This window comes from Aristolochia californica, unplaced genomic scaffold, assembly GCF_029961685.1.
Source record: "Aristolochia californica isolate CCGP_79_NKW_82.1479 unplaced genomic scaffold, dmAriCali1.0.hap1 SCAF_3, whole genome shotgun sequence".
Classification (NCBI taxonomy): Eukaryota; Viridiplantae; Streptophyta; class Magnoliopsida; order Piperales; family Aristolochiaceae; genus Aristolochia; species Aristolochia californica.
The window spans coordinates 4385681-4410473 of NW_027181992.1; the positions used below are offsets into that span (position 1 = coordinate 4385681).

The following is a 24793-nucleotide window of genomic DNA, read 5'->3' on the forward strand; positions in this document are numbered from 1 at the left end:
CCCCTTGCTCTATTTTCTACTATTGAGGGGAGGAGGAGGTAAGTGTACAAGTGACTCTGATGTGAGTTTTTGAAAACTTGAACTTACACACAAATTCACCTTTTTGTGAAAACCCATGACAGTGTTAAAAATCCAACCTCATCTATGTCTTATTCCCCTACTCCTTAACCTTACCCCCATATCCCAACGTCACTCTATGACTCATTTCGTATTTCACATAAATTTATTAAAAAGATAAAAATTAAAGTATAAAATTACACAACCTAACAATGGGATGTGACTATGCAAACATATCAATTGATTTATAACAAGGACAATAATAAAAATCTCCTCATTTATTAAACACTTATACATTTTGTAAAATATAAAGAATTTAACAGAGTTCGAAGTTGGACAGGAAAAGCTAACCCCCTTAAAACCGAATCTCCATCCCCCCCTAAAATCATATATGGTTAGGTTAAGTTTCCGTTTAACCCTACCTATGGAAGAGGGCCTCCAATGACCCTTTCTACATATGATTATTAATGATATAATATTATTATTTATTACATAATTCACATGTTTATAGGATTATACTTATTATTATTATCTTAATTCCTGAATAAGCTAGACGGTGTTACACTACCACCATAGAGACCTCAAAGAGTTTGAGGTAGTTGTTTTGACCGACAACACATTCTGGCCATCACATTTGAAAAATACAGGACAAAAGCCAACATCAAGAAAAGAAAAAGAACACAAAGGTGGAATACAAACACAATCGTCATCCGAAGATTCACCTATACTGTACTTTGAACTCAATACCCATTTTACGTGGGTTATGTTCTAAATACGGGCATAGCCAATCAATCAATCAATCAATCAATCGAGCAACCTACAATTAAGATTATACCGAGCTAGAATAACTCCGACCAACGAAATTTAAAATCCAATGACTTAGATAATCCCAAGTCCGCCCTCTTCCTGAGAATCTACCGGGATTGTTGGAGCGTGTTCTTGTGCTACCACCATCAACGGCTCATCATCAAGATGAATTTGAGCAAAGTCATTGACGATCCCTGTCCTCATGAGGTAAATGCTCTCCTTCTTCTCCTCTTCTGCCTTTTCTAGCTTCTCCTTAGTCAGAGTAGTGACATCTTCAGCTGCCTTTGCCATCATGTTAAAGGCACTGGAAATCCATGATGACCCTGTTGAGATATACCTATTGCTCGTGAGGACAGACCCAGCAGAGCTGGCCTTCTGCTCTGCGGCCACAAGGGCTGATTTTGTCTTCTCAAACAATTGATATCTTTCATCCACCTCCCTCAACTTCTCATTCACCATTGCCGTACCTGCAGAGGAGAATGTGGTCTTTGCTTATGCATGGCTGTTTTTCTCTAGCTTTTGCCTTACAGGAGTGGAAGTGAAACCAGGCATTGTACCTGTGGATAGCTTGTCACTGAGGCCAACTTTTCGGTCCAGAGATGTTACTGTTGCAGAGGCATTTGACGTAAGCTTGTGTCTTTCATCGAAGGACTTGGCCATGTTAATGGCACCTTTTCCCAAGATGAAGCCCTTGGCGAGCATGGTGCTCACTGTATCTTCAGCCTTCTTAACCATTAATGACTCAGCAGCAGCTGGATACCTCCTCTCCTATATCAAAAGAAATGGACCAAGAATTGAGATATGCTTAATATGGAAGAGATCATTCGTATATCTGCCCCATCCAAATGTGGAGGCCAAACTATTTGTCCATATACTAATTACATTTATTTTTTGAAGATTAGAAAGAGATATAATCTTCACACATGATGATTTCATGAAACTTAGTTCAGAAAAGTGATGATCCACCTCAAGAAGTATCAAACGAGTATGTAGAAATGATAAAAATGAAAGAGAAGGAAATCATGTTCTTCACATTGAATCATTTTATGCCAAAAACTATTTTACTTACATCAAGTGCAAGATTAAATGGCCAAAGTTACAGAGATCAATCTTCTAACATACTTATTTCCTTTTTCATAAAAAAATGAGAGATACCAACATACTCAGGTCTTTCGAGATCATAGGCTATAGCAAAAACTACAACTTAGAAATATACACCATAGAACCGTTGTTTTGTAAAGTGTAGGTGAACATACTGAGGCAAAGGCTGACGGAGGCAGCTCGTAATTCTCAACAGGACTAATATTTACAGAACGATCAACTATTGTTGCTCCCTGCATATACCAGTTGAAACAAGGTCCAATTTAAATAATAGGTATTTCTAAAAGAAGAGGCCCCTAAATAGTGACAAATAATCAAACATCAAGAAATGCTTGAGCATGAAATAAAATAAATCTTTAATTGTGAAACATGTAGCTCACGGAAAGAAGAATTGCTGTGTCTGCTCCCTGGGACTCCTTAAATGTAACATACGCAAGCTGAGACATTTCAGATTCACTGCCAAACGTCCATGTAATTACACATTTAAGATATTCTTACTATACAAAACCTGAAAAAAAGTTGTTGAGAAGGACAGACCTTTGCATTTCAATGTATCTAATGTCACCAGAGAATGAGAAGAATTCCCAAATGTCTTGCTCAATAGCAGACTGAGAAATATTGCTGACTTTCACGGTTCTTATCTGTTCAGGTATAGAATACAAAAGATACAAAAAAATAAAGACTTGTATGGCAGAGGTGCTGAGCTAAATAAAATTTTGAAAATAAAAGAAAATGGAGTTAAGCTAAACTGATACAAGGTGTTAAAACATAAGAAATTCACAAAGAAAGTAACATCTAAAACTATTTCAGAACAGAGTTCTTCATAAATCAGCACATCATGCATCCATTGGTATAAATGAAAATATTGACTTAAGTAACTACTGGACATAGTATAGAAGTTTCCCCAGGTCTTCAGATTGCATAGGGTTCAATAATTTTAATTACAAAAAAGAATTTGAAAACCGGGAATGGAATCAAGACACTAAAGTGCAGCGGATGAAACTGCCAATTTGACCAATCTCTCTGTTCTTAAAAGTGACCAGTCTTGTTACCGGTTTAATGAAGTTTCAAGTAAGTTCTGGTGTCTCACATCTGAAACAGTAATTGTCCAATTCGGAGTAACAGTCAACGGGGATTCTGATTCCATTCTTTGGTCAACCTGGTCCTTTAGGACCTGCACATAACATATTCAATCAGTTTTTTCTAAAGGCGGAGAAAAGAAAAACCACAATTCACCATCTAATCAAAAGGAATTCCATGGCCAAGTGTATCTACATGACATAATATAGGAAATTCATTAATGTCCAGATCAAATATGTGACTCAGAAGAAATATAAACAATAAAACAAAAGGAATAAATACATCACTGAACACTGAGAAGCTATTGTGTTCAAGTAAAAGTGAGCCTGCTTATGTATCTCTTACTACAGGAATTTCGACAGAAATTTTTGTCCACAACAATATTTTATGAGTGAAACTGAACGAGATAAGTCAATTTAAAGATTTCAGTAATCCATTATACTGCTCTCTTGTGGCAAACAACATTTAACAAAACAGAAATCTTGACAATATTTCATGGTACTGGATACCAATACTAGATTCTACTACTGGTATCAGTATCAGTAGACAAGCTCAAAAGGCCTGTTAAAAATCTCAAACAGAATATGCTTCCTCTGCAGGTGTTCCCTGAATTACTACTGTGTGTTCGACCTGTCAATCGAAATTCAGAAACTAAAAACTGAAATAAGAATCCTATATCACGATTGCTTCCAAAAATGAAGATGCAAATTTCACATGAAGAGACGACTGAAGTTTGATAGAGGGACAGAGAAAGACCTCCATTTTATTGCTTATTTCACTCATACATATAGAACTCATTATTTGCTGAATCACCTATGAGAGAAATATAAAAGGAAAGGAAACGTGAAAAGAGTAAAAGACTACATCAGACCATTTAAGACAGCGACAAATTTGTCATGAGAAAGACCAGAGTAAATTAAGCAGTGTCCAGGGATCGTCCATTACTGAAGGTTTGAAACCACCATACATGTAAAATAAAAGTGAAACCGCCTCAGAAAAAGAAATCATAACACAGTCAAATATCAAAACTAAGACTAAGTTCCGTAATCCGCTCAATGAAGATCTATCCGACACGGAATTGAAAACAGCGAGATCTCAATGAATTAATTGCCAAGGAAAGACGGCCTTTACAATCCTACGAAATCGACTCAACGGCCAAAACAAATGAATAATTACGGCAATAGTGTGACTCTTTTTCTATCTCTTCATTCAACTGCAAACTAATTTTACTTCCGGATCAGTCTCCTCTCATCCCAAACCAAATTTACCAGTATAATGCAGGTACATAAAAATAAATGCTAACACTATTCAATACAAACTGCAAAAGCAACTCAACCAACATCCAGCCTGAAGTAACTCCAAATAGAGATGTCTATCGCATAGAGTAAATAAATATGCGAAGACCGCGAAAAACTGTCAGATCTCGTACATTGCCACCAATTAACTCACCGACATTTGAATGAGGTCACTGGAACTCGCGAATGGACGAGGTTTGTGGAAGAAAAAGAGATCGGAGTTGCAGGAATCTGAGAGAAAGACAGCCCTAGAAATTCCCTGCGATAAGATTTTTCTTACAGAAACAAGGATGGCATTCTTACGCTACATGTTGGGAGGGAGAATTCGGGTCCTGTTAACTACCAGCCACGTCGGCATCACTTCTCAGCGGGAACATCGCCCTTTCGGAGTTTGTAATTCGTGATTGGTGGGAGTTTGTCGACACTCGACAAGGTCGCCGTTTTTTTTTCCATTAGGGGTAAACTTGGAAACTTACCGGTTCTTTTTAATAAAAATACCATAATGTCCTGTTGTAATTCGTGGATAAGAAGGGACCCTTATCGTACACCCTTATTTTTCGTTCAATTCGGTTTCATGGTTTTCTTAATTCGTTGAGGTGACTCATGACTCGGCCGAGTTAGATCGAAATAGGTGAACCGAGTCAAAAAGTGAGATTAGATTTTTATGTTCCCACTAAATTAGCATGAAGTGGTGAGTCTTAATCTTGACTCTGACTCAATTTGTTTTTGTATCCAAATTAAGCCTAGGGTTCAAGTAAAAAAACCTTGGCCCCGTTCACTGACTAAAGTTTAAGCCATTATACATAGAATGATTTTAAAAAAAATTAATCAACCCAATTTTTAATTTATTGAAAAAAATATCATATACCTCATTATGGTTTATAATTATAATTATATTATTATCTCTATTTTTATTATAAAATAATACAAAAATTAAAAAATCAGAAATGAATGTACATATAATAAATAATATAGAGCAAAAAATTATGTTTAAGTTATTTAACTAAAATTTTATGGTTAAGTTAAAAGTGGATAAAATTGAGCCTAGGAATGATTTTTTTCCTATTAACATACAAATAAAATATTAAAAATTAAAAAAAATTATTATGATAAAAATAATATTGTTATATTATATAGTTATATCAAATCATGAAATTTTATTTATAAATTATTCATATCTTTTTTTCTCAAGTGTCCCTTCATTGATTTTTTTTGTGAAAGATAATAATAGGTTGTTGAGACAACAAGGCTTTGGCTAATACCAATCCATGTCATAAATCGCGGGTTCATAACTTGCCTAAACATTCTTTTGTAAAAGGAATCTTCATGATAAATTATAGTCATAGTAATTATAATTCTTTTTATTTGAATGATAAAAATAATATTTCTTTTGTCATTAATGTTAAAGAAGGATATATGAATTATTAATATCATACTTTTCATTTAATTAGATATAATTATTTATGAAAAATGTCTATAAGATTAGAAGGAGTCTACATATGTGGTAAAAGAAATATATGCTAAAAACTGAAGATGTTGTAACCCTTCTATAACCTGTTTACTGACCCTCGATTAAATACCCTTGCATTGTGCATATAATCAGTTAAATAAATGCGTAAACCGAAATGCAATTGCCAAGTTGTGCTTTAGCTTGCCACATACGCTTCATTTCAACTAGTTGGAAGGGAGAAAATTTTCCTGGTAAAAATGACCGATCCACTTTCAAAGAAAATATCATGGAAAATATCCATACATTGGTCTGGACTCTGAAACTGTTTTTGTTTATCTCATTTTCTTAGCAAGGATCAGAAACAGAAAAATGCTGCGCGTTTCAGAGGAAGGATACCGCTGCCGCGAGGAATTCGTCTGGAATTATCGGCAGCTGCGTCAGTCGCTTCTGGATTTGCAAATCGCTGCTGATCTTATATTCGATACAATTTCCAAAAGAGTATGTTGAAACTCAAATCTTTCCAGCTTTGTATGGATTAAATCATTCTCCGAGTTTCTTTTTCATTATTTATTTGGTGTCTATAAGTTTCTTCCAACTACATTTTTCAGACTGCTGAGCAGCGGGAGAAGTTGACGGATTTATCTGCTAGAATTGATAAGGCGAAGGTAGACCTCTTAGGTGTGCTTCATTTGAGTTAAGAGTATCTGGATTTGGTCTAGGAACGTTCACCTATTAGGTATAGAGAATTACAGGATGGAGAGCTTTCTTGCTATGGCTCATTGGAGAGATTAGCTGAAGACTAGAGCGGCAGCTGCTGAAAAGTTGTGTGTGTGCGATAACATTTGTTTCTCCACGTTCATTTGTTTTCATGTCTCATAAATATGCTTATGCATCTGGTTTTATCTTCCTGTTTATTATCAGCATTTACTAGCTATTTTTTCTATTTACTATCTTTTGAGGTCTTATATAGTACAGCAAATAGCTAAGCAGATAAATAAAAAATAAAAAAAATCGATCCCTGTGTTCTTCCTCTTTCATTTGAACATGAAGTTTGTTAAATGAACTATGGTGGGTAACCTCATGATACTTACTCCTCTCCTTGCTTGATGCATGTTGCTCTTGACTACTATGATTTGGAGGCTTGGATGTGGATCAGTGGATGGCCACCTCAGGATTAGATTCATCCTAAATCATATTATGTGCACCATAAATGCGTTCATTTTATTGGATTAATATGCCTCACAGGAAAAATTAATGTCTGAAAAGGTGTTGACCATTACCTTAACATCCATTATCTTCACAATGGTGTGTTGACTGTTGCAGCTAAACTTTCTGTCAAATCATTTGTACCATAGAAATAGTTGATATTGATATATCATGTAATACACTTAAAAAGACAAATGCAGTCTTCAATAAATACTTGAATTGTTGGACAAAAGCAAGAAAAGGGTAAATGTTAAGCAAAAGCAAAATAGAAGGAAGACGTTTTCCTACACTCTGTTACTAATATTGTTGAAGACTCCAACTAGATTATTGTGTTATTCTCTTTAGTATCTTGTAGAGAATCCTCTTCTAAATTTATCCAAGTTCCTAAAGCCTATCATGTTACTGATCAGTCTTCTTTTAGAAAGTAACCAATTATTATTGCTTTTCCATTCATAATTTTTTGTATTGCTTTCCTGAACTTCTGAAAGTTGATATGAAGGTGTTGTTATTTGTTATTTTCTTCTCAGTTTGCAGAGTAGACACCATCCCATTTGATCCATGTATTACTTTGTAAAAAGAGTTTTTCAAACCAATCTCCCCCACCCCAATCTATCAAACAAGAAAGGAGCAAGATACTGCTCTCGGTTACCATTTTCTTTGAAGATATTAATGTTTTCACTGATGTCGTTATGCAATGTGATTTCCATTAACTCGCAGGCTACAATTGACACTTTATCACACTTAAAGGAGGCTATAACAGTTACATCGTGTTCAAGGTATCCAAGAGCAATAAATGAGGGGGACCTTCCGTCTTTATTTAGCTACAAGGATGAAGCATCAAGAACAGGGCTGCCTGTGGGAAAACTGTCACTCAATGGAAGGTTGAGCAGGGTGAGGGTTCTGGTGATTGCTATTGTGGAATATATATTTGCCTGTTAGACTGCCTCGACAATTGTTTTTCACCCTCCCTCCTTTTTGTTCATGCATAAAGTGAAATGTTACCCATTCTGAACATGCCAATGCCACTATGTTGATAGGAATTTGGAGTAGATGGCACTCTTGAGCTTTTTCAGTTTTTCTCTGAAACAAGTACAGAGTTTTACCCCATTGAGCAACAGTTAAAGGTAAATAATGAGATTGCTCCTGTTTCTAAGATCATAAAGATTCAATTCATTGCAGCTGCTTAATTTTCTTTCTATTCCTTTTGTGTAACTTGTATGCTCTCTCTCTCTCTCCCCCCTCTTTGAGGGGAAGACTAAGCAGTATATTTTCAAAATGGTCATGATTTTTTGAAAATACTTTAACCAGGTAATGAAGCACTTTCATAACAGAAGGAGATATGGTGAGTTCAACTTGAAAGAGCATTAGGATTACTTCAATACTGTTGGCGTTGTTCAACTTTTTTTGATTTAGTGTCAGTAAAATGGAAGCTTTAAACTATAACTTCAAATAAAACAATGCTAACGATGGTTGCATTTGTCTCGTACTGTTTATAATTCTTTCTTGAACACAACAGTTAAGTTTATACTTGTGCAATATTGCTTCTTTTTAACAAAAAAGCATTTTAAAATTGTTACTCTTCCATTCATCAAAGAACTATCAACTTACTTATCTTTCTTCAGATCATTGAAGCTACTGAAAATTCAGTTCTAGTGCCCAGATAAAATAGAGACGAATTTTGAACATATTATAATATAATTTCTTTCTGATAACTTTATAGGAGGTCGATGATACTATCCATTTGAAAGGAAAGACAAGCATCAAACATCATTTGGAACCTCCAAGTTACATAGATGAAGGTATTATCTAGTTTCAATACTTTGTTAGTACAATTAGCAAAAGATAATGGTGCTCCTTTCCTTTATACACCTCACCTTTTTTAGGCTTGAATTGATATAGCTTGTTCAGGGTACAAACTTTACTCACTGTAACAAGGCCATTCTAGGCAGAGGTGTTCAGAGGGATCTGCTTCAGCAGCAGATGGTTTACCTTTTCTTCATCTTCTCTGCTTTGTTTATTCATGCTTCTGCCAGTGACACTTGGTTTACTTGGCATTTTTATCTTCTGTTTGTACAGCAAATGAATAAGTCTAATAATTTTATCCTGTAATATTTAGCATCCTAATGAAGGATCACATTGCAGCATATTCTTCAAACTCTAATTATCAACGCTTGCCACCTCCACCTCCAAGTTTGCTCTTGCGCAATAAGCAGGTAAAGTTGGCTGTTATGAATGCCTATGCTGTTGCTGATGATTTGGTTGATATTCCCTTTCTAATACTTGTTGCAAACACTACGTTTCCAATGTATATTGCCTTTTACTTTTGTGTACTTAATTGTATTTCTTAGTTGCTTTCCAAGTTGGAAGATTTTAAGAGTTTTGGAGAGAGTTCCCTGAGTGGTGAGTTACATACCATCTTTTCACGTTCAACATGTTTCTGTCAACATTAATAAAAAGATTTCTGTTTTCTGATCTAAGTACCCAAAACTGGACTTTTACCTTGATTTGTTAATATGCTGTTTGCATGAGCCTGGACAAGATTTACAGTCAATTTTTCATGATGATGGATTGAGTTATCTCATGGTCAATCTACTGGTACCATATGCTCACTAGATTTTGAATTAGCTTGGGACATGTTAGTGTCAGTGTACTGTGACACCTATACCTTAGTTTGACAGGATACCCTTCAATGTGAAATCTTTCGGCATGAGTAACCAGGATTTTGGGAAATAAAGTTCATATAAAACTGACGGATAGGTGTACATGGACTTTCTGTAGAGATTTGGATAAATTCTTTTACACAGTTTCACTCTGTGCTGCAAGTGAGATTTTCCTAAATTCCATATTTATTTTGCTTCAAAAAGTCTCAGGCACAACCAACACTTCATTGAAGAAAGAGGATAGCTCTAGTGGATATTAAACCAGCCATGCATCGTCAAAATCAAGGTAAATATGATTGAAAGCCATATTAAACGCCTTATTAAGAGAGGGCTGCCTATACTTGTTGTTATCCACCATTTATGCATAGCAGAATTGTTCAGATGTTGACAAATGTCCCAACACCTTAAGTTCCTTGAAATTCTATATTTTACAGTTGGGTTTACGGTTTAAACTACCAATGCACCCAAGTTCAGACTGGAAGTTTTTGGCCGCTTAATACCAGTTAGAATTATTGAGATCGTTAGAAAGATGAAGCATTTGTTTATTTATATGTAACCTCTGTAGAATTATTGGAGTTTCTCACACAACCTAGTCATCTTTTCCATTAGTTAACTAAAACCAGAGGGAGAAAAAGGATGGACTTACCTCTTTAACAAGCTATTATAGTTTTTTACCAATGGGTTGTTACTGGTGTTTGAGTATGTATCCATACATCTTATGCCACAAGCACAATAGATTCTCATCTAAAATAGCAGGCACACATTGAAGCATCCATGAGTACACCTCAGACCAGATAGTGGGCCTACAGGGCCAGATTGTAGTCAAGAGATAAAAGCTTTTTCCTGCGGAACTTTGTGTTAATTACCTATTCATTAGAATTAGATGGCTTTTCACATCGTCATATTTGTGGTTACAATGTGAAAGGTTCTACTTGAAGATGGCTTTTCACATATTCATATTTGTAGTAATCAAATAAAATTTTCTCACTAATGAAACTTAAGAGTATCTCTAGCAATGCAAATATTTCTGAGTACTTCCAGTGTGTCTGGTGCAAAGGAATATATTTTGATTTATTATTTCTTCTCAGTGAAACTTGGCAGTCTCATTTGGTTGCCTCTGGTTTTTGTGGTCTGTTTTGTTCAAAGTCTGTGGTTTATGTTTTTTCTTTTCCCAAGAGACCTATTCTGAGTTCTATTTATTTTTCTTGAATTTTTTTGGACATATAGTTTGACTTCTGCTCTTGTTGCTTATATGTTGTAGGCATCTGTCTCCTACTAAGTTTTTGCATGTTCAGCTTTTTGCATTGTAGCTTCTTCAGTTAATGGGAGTAGTTTATGAGATTGGCTTCTTTTTTGCATTTCAGGATGCGGACTTAAGATATCTGTTGAACCCTGCCAACTGATTAGAGATCACCTAAAGGTAAAGCCTTCTACTGCTTATCTAGAATCCAAAAGTTTTCCTTCATGAATTACCATGTTTAGATCAATTGTTAACATGTTATAAATAGAGTTATAACATGTTAAACTTGGTCACAGATTCCTTTTGTACTTGTGCCGCAGCTCAGCACTTTAGATACCATCCAATTATACAGAATCTGGACAAAGGAGCTCCTCAATCTTCAACAACTGCTTAGTTGCAGTCCTCCTGTCTGGCCTTCTTTTTGATGATCCATAGGATCGTCAAGTTGTCTTTTCGGTGGTTAGTAATGGCTTCTGCTGTTTAAGCCATCAGTTCTTCGATTCTTAAGCAGGTCCAATGAGCGGCAACTCTTAGCTGCGTGTGGTCTAGAGCTACAGGTGGCCTACGGTGTTCCTACAGCAATGAGTCTTTGATTTTTCACTTTTTTCTAGTATGTCGTCGTGGATACAGAAGTTGGGACCTTAATTACTTGCTGCTTATCCCTTCTCTCTGTGCGGTATGATTCAAGCCCATTTTGCTTCAAAACCACCAACTTGTTCATGTCTATCCGGCCAAGTGCTCCGTGTTTGTTGACAGTTACATTTTAGTTCTGTATTGATATTTCTGAGGTTAAAAACATGAATTGTAATGTTAGAAAATAATAAGACTCTACTGGTAATCGTGTCTAACTATTTCAGTCCTCAAAATTTACAATTTTGATATTTAAAAAAGAAGACTTTCTCCAAAATAAATGAACCAAAATATTGTCGGCAAGAACTGTCCCGGGAAAACCTCAACCAGCATTTTGATGTCTGAACAGTCTTTCTCATTCACCTTAATTTTGAGAAGCTTTTTATTTCTTATGGACGGCCGAGTTATACGACACTGGAAAGGCCAGTTTTTGTTCTGAAAAGTCGACCCTCTCCTACAGTTCTAACTGGACTATCGCCCTTGTTATATCGCGTGTACACACGGATTTTGCTAGGCCCGCTGCACCTCCGTGGCCGGTGCTTACAAAAAGATGTAGATGCGGTGCCTAATGCACAGTTTGGAGATGAGACCAGACATAAGAGAGATTTTCTACGACATGTCGGTCGGCTCGTTCTAAGTTATTTCTTAACATCGCTTTCTTGCATGTTTCTATCATCCAACTGCCTTTGTTCTTTCCTCTGCAAAGTCTAAAGACTAATCCAAGGCAGATCCTCCGCGCCGTTTTGTCTCTCTACTAACAAAGTTTTTTTAAATAAAAACGCTACTGTACCAAGCTGGAAAGACAGAATCAAAGTGGAATTGTTCATTTACTCCCTTCATATTCATTGCCTCACGTCGTTATGTCTGATGTGGAGGCTGGTGCTGCGTTGGACATCCGAAGTCAAAAGTTCCCTTTTGCTCATGTGAAGAAATATGAACCGAGATTAAGGAAAAGGAGCTTATTATTGTTGAAAATTTGTCGTTCTTTGACTCTGTCGTGGATTGGCAACTACTAAGACATGCTTAGGGTACTTACAGATGTATTTGATTTGTTTGATGATAAGTGTCAATAAGAACTTGAAGATGTCGTGGATTACTTTGATGAATGTGAAGGTTTTCATGATGGTGGACTCAGCTCTGACCCTAACTTCCATCTGACTCATTTATACTCAAATCCAAGTTTACTCCGCCGAGTTGTGAGTCGATTTGGTGAGTCACTGCGCCATAGTTTGAAGAATGAAGGGTAGTGCGCAAGTACTTAACTTGATTCTCATAATTACATGAATAAATAACACTAACAACAGTCCTAAACAGAAGGGCAGTTAACCAACAAGCCTTCTGTCCTTGACTGAGAATCAATCAAGATGATTTCCATTACACCTGATCTTATCACTGAGATACTCACCAGGAAAAAAATGAAATGGAAAGGCCAAATTCGTTCAGAAAATGTAATGCGTCTATTACACCAATTGTGGACTTAGGGTATTTTTGAAACTCACGGAAAAAAAAAAAGAATTTAATTATTATTATTCCAAAAAATAGTCGTTCCCTTAGTGATTTAGCGTATTTTATTTACAGTTTTCCGATTATATTCGAATTTTTACTTTATTTTAATTTAGTGATTTCTTTTAAATTTTATATATTTTCATATACCGCCTAAAGGCTAGTACTAAAATAGGAGGCTGTGCTCTAACGGCGCCTCGCTGCTACCACACTGTCGCGCTTTTGGACTCCGTAAATCCCGCTCGCTTTGGCGGGAAATTGCCTTCACACGACTCGCGGTCAGAAAACTATCGCTCTTTGACACGTGTGAGCGATGCAATTAGGGTTTTCATCTCAACCGCATCCGACGGCTGTTTTTTTTGGAAATGATAACGATCTGACGGCTTGTGTGATTCAAAAACAACGCATCGTGACGGACGATTGGAAGAGATGAACGCTCGAGGGAAGTTCTTCTTCCCGCTCGCTGATATGCCAGGTTCTATATAAATACATAAATACACGGCTACATGGAAGCTTTTCTCTATTTGGTCATTTCCCTTTCGGCGGTGCTTCTCTCATGATTTCTTCTTCTTTCTTGTCTATTCTCTGAATTGAGAGGTGGCTGCTCTCTGAATTCGCTGAAAATGGTGAGTTTCCTTCTGATTTTGGTTGTTTTTTATTGTCTAGATGTTTGAATCGTCTGAATTTGCTGTAAACCTATGAGAAGTGAACGAAATTTTGGTGAATTTGGGAGGATTTTTCTGTTTTCTTGTAGGTTGGATTTGCTTCTCGTCAGAAGATAAAGAACAAGTGGCCTGCTTGGCTGGAGAAGCTTCTGAAGAGCAAGTTCTTTGGTTCTTGTCTCGAACACGAAAATTTCCGCAAGAATGAAGTTAACATATTCTGCATAGACTGCGCGCGTTGTATCTGCCAACACTGCCTGACCTCTTCGCATCAACTTCACAAGATTATACAAATTCGAAGATACGTCTACCACGACGTAATTCTTCTGCACGTTATTCAGAAGTTGTTGGACTGTTCTAAAGTTCAGGTATTGCTTTTCTCCGCTCGTGTTACTAATCAATCTATAGGTAAATTGTCCATTGGAAAGACTGTCAATGGCTTATCTAGATAATTTTTTTTGGTTACTTCTCCCAATTACTTTTCAGCGGCTAATTATTCTGAGTTTTAATTCCTTTGCTGCAGCCATATACCATAAACCGCGCAAAGGCCGTTTTTCTGAATCCACGCCCTGCATCTAAGCCAGCGATAAAATCCAATGGCGGAGCGGTCTGCGAGAACTGCGATCGGTGCTTGATGGAGCCATATCGTTATTGCTCTATTGCATGCAAGGTAAAGTATAACGTTCTTGGAAAACGTTTTTGAAAATTCTCCGTGCTAATTATGAACATAGATTACTGAATTAATACTGCGCAATGCGAATTTCAGGCGGAGATGGCGACAGAGAGGTCTCGTCCGTTTTTCATTTCTGGACTACCAGATTTAAGCTCGTTTCCTTCAAATGAAGAAAACATCGTCATAGTACCGCTTCCTCCTTGCTCTCCTCCTCCATGCTCGCCCAATTCGTCCGAAGAAAGCGATCCGTGGCTGAATTCACTGAAGCCCAAGAAGCAATTGCACAAGAGGAAGGGAATTCCCCGCCGAGCTCCGGTTTTCTGAAATTAAGATTTCGATATAATTTTCAAGGGATTTTCTAGGACAAAGGAAGCGCCAGAGGACCCGTTTTGTCATCGATTTCGCCTCTTTGGGTCCCTCCTGTTTCGTGGAGTCAGACTGTACAGTATAAGGTTGTTCTCCGCTTGGGTTTTTCTTACCATCTTTATAAACATTTATTTGTTTCTAAAATATTGGGGGGCATTGTAAGAATCCTTTTCTCTATCTTATGATAAAAGCGATTAGAAATAATTGATTAATACTCTATTCTGTGCCAGATGGTTCAGTGAAGTATCTTAATTCCTAACCGCTAATGGCAGCCGCAAATGCCTGATTTTATAAACCTCCCATCTTTGTCGTGATCTCTGTCGTTTGCCAATGCAGTCCGGTTTGTTGGCTCTTTTGACGGAGAACAACCAAGCGATGAGTGGCAGACAAAAGCGTTTTCAGAGTAATGGGAATGTGGGAAAAAATTAGGGCGAGTGGCCGGGGGACGTGAGAGTGGACTCATGATGCTGCACATGTCTCTCTGTTTTTTGGGATAATTTTTCACTTTAATTTTGTATTCTATTGTTTCGTGTCTCTTCTGCCTCTGGGCCTGCGCAGATTTGTCAAAGATCGGATTGTCCCGAGGCGCCTCTTCGATCTCCGAGAATGGAGTGAAATAATTTTCAGTCGCGACGCACCTCTCCTTAAAATCATAAAACCACGACAAAAAACAAAAGGTTGATTTTTGACAGAATTTTCACTGTGCCGTCACATTTATTGGATACGGAGGGGAAATGAGTCAGGTCCCATCGCCATCATGCTCAAGTTATGTCAATTGAAGTCGGCTTTTGACTCTTTTAGTCAAAACTCTTCTATATTTCGCTCAACCTCCTCCCCTATCCTATTTGTTCAGAGAAGGACGTGAGTTCGATATGAGTTAACTCAGATTCTTTTTCGTAATGATTTTGGTTGTGAGTTAACTCAGTACTTTATTCAGTATTTCCCTCCCCCCCAACTGCAATAGAATTTGGGAACTAACGGATGAATTTATTTTCCGACAAGAGATGAGTACTAAGTTTCCAACTGATACGGCAAGAGCTCTGACATTGATTAAGGCCATTTGTCCCATACTCGACTGGTCCAACCCAACACCCATGCCCTAGCTTGGACTCTACATGACCATTAATAGTTAGTGGGTCATTCAAGAGCTGGGACCAGTAAAACTTGCCCTACCTAGCTAAATGCGCGTACGGTTATATAATTTGCTTGTGTGGCAGAGACGGGGTGAAACCCCAATTCCCACGCAGGTTCAACGTAGGGACAGTTTTTCAGGTCCTTGTCCCTCAAAAGCCCATTTCCATGTAAATATGGTTATATTATATAGTTTTTAGTCAAATATATTATTAAACTTAATTTTAATGTTCAAAATGGTAATGAGATAAAAACGATTGCACACATTTGTTCAAAAAACAATAGACACTTGTTTTAATGAACATGTCTTTATTTTTGTTTTTTTATGTGTAAAGATGTATATAAATATGGTGTTGAAAAATCGACCTCATCATGGAGACAAGGTGATTGGTAGGAGTTATGAGGTGGGGGTTGAATAATCAACCCCGTTATGGGTGAGGCAAATTTGTCTACGACCCAAATCCATTCGTCTAACCCCTCCTTCCATCACGTATAGAGGGTTGATTTGTTGGAGTTAGGTGGTTCAGGTCTACATAGGTTATTGGGAGTTATGAGGCATGCCACGTCCTGTGCAAGGCGATAGAGAATGGGCGGGATGGGTGTCAGAGTGGTTTCATTCACTCTTGTGAGCGGTGATTTTTCACAGGTTATATTGATCAGCCTTTTGACATGATTGACCCCTTCTAACACCTAATGAACGCTTAACAAGGTAACGACTAGGGGTGGTATTTGAGTTGAGAATTCGAACTTTTCGTATGTTCCATTAAAAACTTGAATCGGGTTCGAACTCCAATTTACATTTTAAATTTTGTATAAAATATATATTAAATAAATTGTAAATAAAAATATGTATAGATTTTACTTAAAATTCAGCATGACTTCTGTATATAAACCCTGCATAAAAATATCTATATACTATGCATAAAATTGTTCATATATAATGTATAATATTACGCATAAATTTTATTTAATAATTAAATAAAATAATTTAAATAAAAAATCAATATCAAATTTATAATCACCCAAACAAAAACTATAAATTCAATATAAATTTATAAATTCCAGTTCATCTCTTCATGCTAGAAAACAGTATGCAAAATCCTTGTTCACATGAGCAAAAATTTTACCTATGAAAAAAACAAAAGAATAAAACTTATTATTGTCTGATAAAAAATACTCTTCCACTACTAATTACTTAATATAGTAGAAAATATTAAAGTTACTAAGATGAAAAACCAGGTAACTGGTATGGTCCAGTCATGGATCTTAATACACAAAATTTTAGTTTATTAACAAATTAAGTTAAAACTTTAAAATTCATTTTTATTTAATTCTTAGTCGTTGATAGAAAGCGATCATGATAACACCCATTTGAGATTTTTTTATTTTGTATATTTATATTGACAAAATAATAATAATTATGACAGATAAAATAATATTGTAAATGACATAAAATTTGTAAAAAACTTTGAAACATGAAAGGTTGAGTTAGACTCTAATCCAAGACTCTTTCCTTAATTAAGGGAGAAAATTGGGTCAAATTTTGTCCACACATGAGATTCAACAGTTATTGCTTTGGGTGGGGCTCGATGCTGATGTGAATGCGAACCACTACACTTAGACTCCGCATCCCACTGCACCAACCACAATGAAGCCAATTAATCAATCTTCTTTGTTTTTTTATTTTTTTAATTAGAGTGGATTAGTAATGGCAAGAAAACACACTCTTCCTGTAACTTGATTATTTCACTGAAAATAACTCGGTCAACTCCAAGGTACTGCTACTCGCCCCAGTGAAATTCCCGAGTTCAAGCTCTCATTTGTCGCTTTTCAAATCCGGGAATTTCACTCTTTCCATAAGAACTGAAGAAAAAAGAAAAGCCACAGATTATCAGGACTTCTGCAGTCCACGTTGCTCTTGTGCGTTGCTTGTTCCAAGCGCTAACTAAGATAAATTTCAAATATAAAAAGCAGGTTCAGAAACTTGGATCCTGTCGTGAAATTTGAAGAAGACAAACTCAGCTTGAAGAATTCTTAACATTTTCATACTATTAGGTTGCGGCTACTAAGCAAACGACTAACGCCCTTCTTAAAGCTGTTAGAAGGAACGATTCCTTCGGGAGGCTATTTGTAAGCTATTTTTTATTTTTGAATAAACTAATTTTTCAGCTCCTGAATTCTTTATTAGTATACGAAGAGCTGGGTCTCCGGGAAGAAAATTCCGTTCGGCGACCCCTCGTTTTCCTGCGCCGCAGCCGTAGAAGGAGAGAGGTCTGACATCGGGAGAATAAAAAAAAATGAGAGAGGGAGCGAGTGATACCCCTTGGAAAAGAAAATTCCGTTCGAGAAGAAAATCCCGAAATCAGAGACGGCGAGAGAGAAAATAAATTTGAGAGAGGGAGAGAGCGAGACCCCTCCGGAAAGGAAAATTCCGTTAGGTAAGAAAATCCCGAAATCAGAGGAGACGGCGAGAGAGAAAAGAAATTTGAGAGAGGGAGAGAGTGAGACTCCTCCGGAAAATAAAATTCTGTTGGGGAAGCAAATCCCGAAATTAGAGACGCGAGAGAGACGAAGTAGGAGCGAGACCCCTCTTGACTCAACGAAAGCTCGTGAGACCCTTCTTGACTCAACGAAAGATCCCTCCAGAGCTTCCCGGAACCCGGAGACGGCGAGAGAGACGGAGTCCCTGTTTGCTTCTTGAACGTCTTTGATTTCTTCGTCGGGGCCGACGTTGCCATCACCTCGGTTCTCACCCGACCTAACGACTGATCAGTGAGTGTCTTTAGAGCGCGCCTCGTGTTGCTTTGAGGAGAAACGAACAACTGAAAGTAGTTTTGTTCGACTAACAAATCCAAAGCTTGATTAACACTATAATCACTTGTGTAAGCTGATAGAAAATTTTATGCTTCTGAAGGAATATTGGGACTTAATAGAGGGAAGGGATCTCTACAACAGAAGCAGGAACAGAACTCACATAAGGACAAAAGAAGTTGATTGCAGATGCAAAGCTTTGAAGGCTAAATATTATCTCTTCCAAATCATTGATCGATTAGTCTTGGATACTATTTTGAACAAGGTTACAACAAAGAATATTTGGGACTCCTGACGGCACAGGTGCAACAATGACAAACACTTCGAAAGGAATTTGAAATGCTTAACATGAAGGTAGGAGAATTTGTGAATGAATATTTTGTTCGAACCCTTACTATAGCTAACAAGATGAGGGTTTATGGTGAGAAAATGGAGGATATTGTGGTCATTGAAAATATTCTAAGATTTATGACTACAAAATTCGACTATGTTGTGTGTTTTATTGAAGAGTCTAATAATCTAGACACCTTGTCCATTGATGTGTTACAAAGCAGTCTTTTAGTGCATTAACAACGCATGAATAATTATGTTGTGGAATAACAAGCATTGAAGGTTACTTATGAAAGACAATCAGGAGGAAGAGGACGAGGTAGGCAAAATTTTGACAAGTCTACCGTTGAGTATTACAATTGCCATAAGCTTGGACACTTTCAATATGAATACCCAACAAAGGGATAGAGACAAAGACACACTATGTAAAAGTTAATGAAGAAATGTTGTTAATGGCATGTGTGGACTCCAAGGAAACTAGTAAATAAGAGTTATAGTTCCTTAATTTAGGTTGTAGCAACTATATGTGTGGCAAGAGGAGTTTTTCTCCATGCTTGATGAAAGTTTTCGCAATTCAAGCATGGCTGTGATAGAAAAAGGAAACATATGAATGCTGGTGAATGGACTTGTGCAGGTCATCACTAAGGTGTTTTATGTTCCAAAACTGAAGATTAATTTGCTAAGTGTTGGACAACTATAAGAAAAGGGACTTACAATTCTCATACAGCATGTGAAACGTAAAATTTATCATCCTGAGAGAGGATTGATCATGGAGATTGCAATGATCTCATACAAAATGTTCATCTTACTTGCCCAGAAACAAAAAAAAAAAGTTTTTATTCTCTTAGAGAGGATCCAGCTTAGATTTGGCACTTTAGATATGGACATTTAAGCTTCAATGGCTTAAAAACTCTTTAGCAGAAAATAATGGTGAATGGACTACTTATATTCACAGCTCCTTCGACGGTATGTGAAGACTGTTTGGTAGGAAAACAACGCAGATATCCTTTTGCTAAAGAGAACACATGGAAGGCTTCTCAGAATCTTCAACTGGGGCATGCCAACATCTGTGGACCAATCAACTCCACTTCAAACGACAAGAAAATGTACCTAATCACTTTCATTGATGATTTTAGCCGCAAAACTTGGGTTTATTTCTTGGTAGATAAATTAACAGTTTTCATTACTTTCAAGACTTATAAGAGTTGTGTTGAGAAATAAACTAGTTCATATATAAGATGTCTTCGAACTGATCATGGAGAAGAATTTATATTACACGAGTTAACAAATTTTTGTATGGGAAATGGCATACGTAGACAACTGACTGCAGCATATACTCCACAATAGAACGAAGTTGCAGAAAGAAAGAACCAAACCATTATGAATATGGTTCGAAGCATGCTTTCAGGAAGAAAGATTCTAAAAACTTTCTAGCCTAAAGCAGTCAATTGGACTGACTATGTTCTGAATAGAAGTCCAACTTTGGTAGTTAAAAACATGACTTCGGAAGAAGCTTGGAGTGGAATTAAACCATCAGTTGATCATTGTAGGGTGTTTAGCTGCATATCACATGTTCATATTCCTGATAATAAGAGGACTAAGGTTGATGATAAAAGTGTGAAATGTATTTTACTTGGAGTTAGTGAGGAATCGAAGGCATACAGATTGTAAGATCTAGTTTTTCAAAAGATAATAGTAAGCAAAGATGTGAAGTTTGAAGAAGAAAACAGTTGGGATTGGAGCAAGAGTCATGAAAAATCTATTATAATTTATCTGGACTAGGGAGAAAGTTACAAAAAATCTTTCCAAATAAATAACAATGGAGGAAACATTGAAGTTGATCACCGTGACAATTCAACAAAAGATATAGAGGATGATCATTCATATGAGTCAAATAAAGAAAATAAAAGTAATGGCAAAGAAGAAAGAGTCAGAAGGCCACCAGCTTGGATGAGAGATTACGAAAGTGGAGAATGTCTCTCTAAGGAAGAAAATACTGCACACCAAGCTTTGTTTGCAGGCAGTGATCCAATCTCATTTGGTGATGCTGTGAAAAGTATGAAGTGGAGAAAAACAATGGATACAGAAATAGAAGCCATAGAGAGAAATGATACGTGGGAGTTGACAGACTTACCTGCTGAAGCAAAGAAGGTTGGGGTAAAATGGGTTTATAAGATAAAGTTCAATGAGAATGGAGAGTGGGTAAGTACAAAGCCCAGTTGGTCGCAAAGGGATACACTCAAAAGCATGAGGTAAATTATATTGATTGGTGATTTATCTTGCATCTCTAAAGGAATGAACAATCTATCAATTAGACGTAAAGTCAACCTTCTTGCATGGTGAACTAAGTGAAAAAGTACTTGTCGAACAACCACCTGGCTATGAACATAAGGTTTTAAGACTGAAAAAAAACCTTGTATGAACTTAAACAAGCTCCACAAGCTTGGTATAGTCGTATAGAGTCATATTTTATGAAAGAAATATTTGATAAATGCCAACATGAATATACTTTATTCATCAAGACTAGAAATGGAGGTAAGATCTTAATTATGTGTCTCTATGTGGATGATCTTATATTTACTGGGAATGATGAGTTTATGTTTGTTGAGTTTTAAAAAAAAACATGATGCTTGAATTTGATATGATCTTGGAAAAAAAAAGATACTTTCTTGGCATTGAGGTGATGCAAAGATCAAATGATATATTTATTAGTCAAAAGAAATATGTACAGGAAGTGTTGGAGAGGTTCAACATGGACAAGTGCAACCCAGTTTGCAATCCTATGGTTCCTGGATTCAAGCTCATGAAAAATGGAGATGGAGTGAGGATGAACAATGTTTTCTATAAGCAGATTGTGGGAAGTCTTATGTATTTGACTGTCACTCGTCCAGATGTTATGTTTGTGGTGAGTCTCATCAGTAGATTCATGGATTGCCCTACTGAATTTCATTTCCAAGCAGCAAAGAGGATATTAAGGTATTTGAAAGGTACTATTGATTTTGGTCTGTTCTACAAGAAGGGAGGAAGTGAAGAATTGATTCCCTACACAGAGTTAAGAGTGGTCCTCGAAGAAACAACCTGTAGGCGCTTTGTCTACTACTGAAGCTGAGTTCATTGATGCAACCACATGTGTCTGTCAAGCAATATGGAAAAGAATGATATTAGAAAATCTCAGTCATGCTCAACATGATTCCACCTGTTTACTGTGATAACAATTAGCAATCAAGCTTTCTAAAAATCCAGTGATGCATGGTCGTTGCAAACACATTGATGTTCGTTTTCATTTCCTTCGTGAGCTAACAAAAGATAAAATTGTAAAGATGGTTTATTGTCATATGTAGGAGCAAGTTACAGATATAATGACTAAACCTTTAAAGCTTGACACGTTCTTGAAGATACGTTATCTATTGGGTATTTGTTCGGATCCAAGTATAAAGTGATTGATAAAAGCATTCAATTTAAGGGAGGATGTTAAAACTGTTAGAAGGAACCATTCCTGGGGGACTATTTTTAGTCCTTAGACCATTTCTTCCATAATGTTAAATGGAAGGACTTTCTATTTCTTTGTAAGGCTATTTGTAAGCCATTTTTTATTTTTGAATAAACTGAGTTTTTAGCTCCCGAATTCTTGCTTAGTATAGGAAATATTCAACAGCCCTTGCTTCCTTCGCTGCCAAATACAAAATTCCGGAAAACAGCTTTCGTCTTATAATGAGACTCTCAAGTCTCATCCATATACAAACAGGCGCCTGGGCCATGGGGCCCATCGATTACATTCCTTGAAACACAAAACAATAAGCTGTGTCTCGTCTCCTAACTTTGTTTCTTGACAGGTTTCTCTAAGACTGCGGAAATGTACACCTCCTTCAGGTGCGCCCCTCTGTCCAACTTCGATCCCACTACCCATTTCAGTTTTTGAAACCCCACGCTCTCTATCAAGGGCACATAAACCTCTGACAGCTGATCTTCCAAGCAGAAGAAATGATCTAACCAGAACATTCCACCAGGCCTCAAGATCCTGTACACATCGAACAAGATAAATCCCAACATTTGAGTTGGAATCCAGTTACTGAGCACATGCATGGAGTGCACTATGTCCAAGGTGTTATCGAAAAAGGGGAGCCTCTGTGACACACTAATGTAAAGTGGGACAACTCCTCTGGAAGCTATGAAACTATTGAAGGGCCCATTGAAATTCATCGAAGTGGTGACAATCGTGATCTCTCTCTCTTTCATCCGGGCAGCGAACGTGCCTGAGCCGCCGCCTATGTCGAGCCCGATGCGGATGGTGCTCGGCTTCTTCAACGAGATGACTTGATCAATGGTGAAACTGAGGGAACCTTCGGGGATGATCCACCGGGTCTTCTCCCGGCCATTGAGATCGAAGCAGTCCTTGCAGTCATCGAACTGTTTTTGATGCATCCGGTTGATAAGACAGGTGTAGTTCTTGCAGGAGTAGTGTGACCAGATGACGGAGGTGTCGGAGGGAGTCGTCCAGAGCGAGGCCGGGAGCGGGTGGGGATCGGCAAAGTTGGCCGGAGCTTGGGGACGGCAGCGGCGGCGAGGGAGAGGCTCGCAGCCCTTGAGGAGGAGTTTCTGAGCCAGAAGTTCGTCGTCGGGGCATGGTCCTCCGACTGTGTAGGACATGTAGCGCTTGAGATCCGATGGGAAGAGAGTGCATGCGTGACCAACTGGAGGGTGGATAGTATCGGAGTCGAAGTTGGAATTGTGGCCGAAAGGCAGCAGTTGAGGCTCAGTGGACGCCACGAATTCGGAGGGGAGAGTGGTAGGAGTTGAAGCGGTTATTCTGCTTTCTTCAGAGGTGGAAGGGAAAGTATCCTCCGACTGTGTAGGACATGTAGCGCTTGAGATCCGATGGGAAGAGAGTGCATGCGTGACCAACTGGAGGGTGGATAGTATCGGAGTCGAAGTTGGAATTGTGGCCGAAAGGCAGCAGTTGAGGCTCAGTGGACGCCACGAATTCGGAGGGGAGAGTGGTAGGAGTTGAAGCGGTTATTCTGCTTTCTTCAGAGGTGGAAGGGAAAGTATCTATGGTAAAGGTGGAAGAGGAGAAGAAGAAGAAGGTTAGGAGATTGGTAGCGAGGAGGAGGAAGAGGAAGAAGAGATTTTTGGAGAGAGAATGAGATTCCATGGAGTAGTCCTGGTCCTGTTCAGTTCCGTGCTGTTGATGTGTTTCTGATTTGTAAGTTTCAGCGAAGAAATATAAAAATTTAGGAGGGAGTCAACGCTTGCTGTTTGTTCAACTGAGGCTGCGTTTTACCAGGGAAGATGAGAAGCTGAGCAGGTCGTCGGTTGCATCGTGTGACTAAGGTGCACCCAGTGGAGTGAAAGGAGGAAAAAGAGACGGGAGTTCGTGAGATGATGATGGCCCTCGTAAAAACCTTACTAGCAGCAGGGTACATTGAGTTATGGCAAGAGGAGCTGTGGAATTTTTTAATGAAGATGACACCAAATGGAGGGAAAGTCCTCGTTTCTAAATTGGAGTTAGGTGAAGTGAGAAGATGCTAGTCTCAGAAGCAACAAATAGAAGAAAAAAAATCATAGGAACTGTTGCCTGCTTTAGATGATTTTCAAACAATCCGCTTAGAAAATGGAGTTGACAGGCAAGAAATTACCGGTGCTGTCAGAAATAACTCACAGGGTACGTTGTTCGAGAAAACGAAGACAGACAATTCATAGGAGCTGCACCGCCGAAAAGATTTTACTGTTAACTGCAAATGAACAGAGTAAACTAGGCATCGACATTCTGAAGAAGAAAGAAAATAAAAGA

The 24793-nt window shown here is 37.6% G+C and overlaps 4 protein-coding genes across 8 annotated transcripts; 2 read left to right on the forward strand and 2 right to left on the reverse strand.

The window, feature by feature from the left end:
• Positions 1–718: 718 nt before the first annotated feature.
• On the reverse strand, positions 719–4682 carry LOC137959746 (binding partner of ACD11 1-like). 2 transcript variants are annotated; one of them, XM_068807084.1, is made up of 7 exons: positions 4495–4682; positions 3056–3139; positions 2503–2606; positions 2346–2421; positions 2121–2198; positions 1422–1632; positions 719–1331 (listed from the first exon to the last, which is right to left on the reverse strand). In XM_068807084.1, exons 1-7 carry the CDS (start codon positions 4498–4500, stop codon positions 937–939), a joined length of 954 nt encoding a protein of 317 aa, XP_068663185.1. In that variant the 5' UTR covers positions 4501–4682; the 3' UTR covers positions 719–936. The 2 variants fall into 2 exon arrangements, with proteins under 2 accessions (XP_068663185.1, XP_068663186.1); XM_068807085.1 differs by lacking the exon at positions 4495–4682 and having other exon boundaries at positions 3018–3103.
• Positions 4683–6122: 1440 nt separating this feature from the next.
• LOC137960447 (uncharacterized) lies at positions 6123–11722 on the forward strand. Of its 4 annotated transcripts, XR_011114164.1 has the most exons (9): positions 6123–6288; positions 6399–6455; positions 7714–7887; positions 8034–8120; positions 8717–8795; positions 9139–9209; positions 9861–9942; positions 11021–11076; positions 11193–11722. XR_011114164.1 is itself a non-coding variant. In XM_068808078.1 (8 exons), exons 1-7 carry the CDS (start codon positions 6160–6162, stop codon positions 11057–11059), a joined length of 636 nt encoding a protein of 211 aa, XP_068664179.1. In that variant the 5' UTR covers positions 6123–6159; the 3' UTR covers positions 11060–11076; positions 11193–11722. The 4 variants fall into 4 exon arrangements, 3 of the variants coding, with proteins under 3 accessions (XP_068664179.1, XP_068664178.1, XP_068664180.1); XM_068808078.1 differs by lacking the exon at positions 9861–9942; XM_068808077.1 differs by lacking the exons at positions 9861–9942; positions 11021–11076; positions 11193–11722 and adding an exon at positions 9345–9852.
• Positions 11723–13566: 1844 nt separating this feature from the next.
• LOC137960552 (protein RGF1 INDUCIBLE TRANSCRIPTION FACTOR 1-like) lies at positions 13567–14950 on the forward strand. Its single transcript, XM_068808204.1, has 4 exons — positions 13567–13655; positions 13784–14059; positions 14215–14361; positions 14458–14950. Exons 1-4 carry the CDS (start codon positions 13653–13655, stop codon positions 14686–14688), a joined length of 657 nt encoding a protein of 218 aa, XP_068664305.1. The 5' UTR covers positions 13567–13652; the 3' UTR covers positions 14689–14950.
• A 7759-nt stretch (positions 14951–22709) lies between these two features.
• Positions 22710–24168, reverse strand: LOC137960588 (probable methyltransferase At1g29790). The gene is made up of 2 exons (XM_068808242.1): positions 23976–24168; positions 22710–23809 (listed from the first exon to the last, which is right to left on the reverse strand). Exons 1-2 carry the CDS (start codon positions 24152–24154, stop codon positions 22816–22818), a joined length of 1173 nt encoding a protein of 390 aa, XP_068664343.1. The 5' UTR covers positions 24155–24168; the 3' UTR covers positions 22710–22815.
• Positions 24169–24793: the final 625 nt, after the last annotated feature.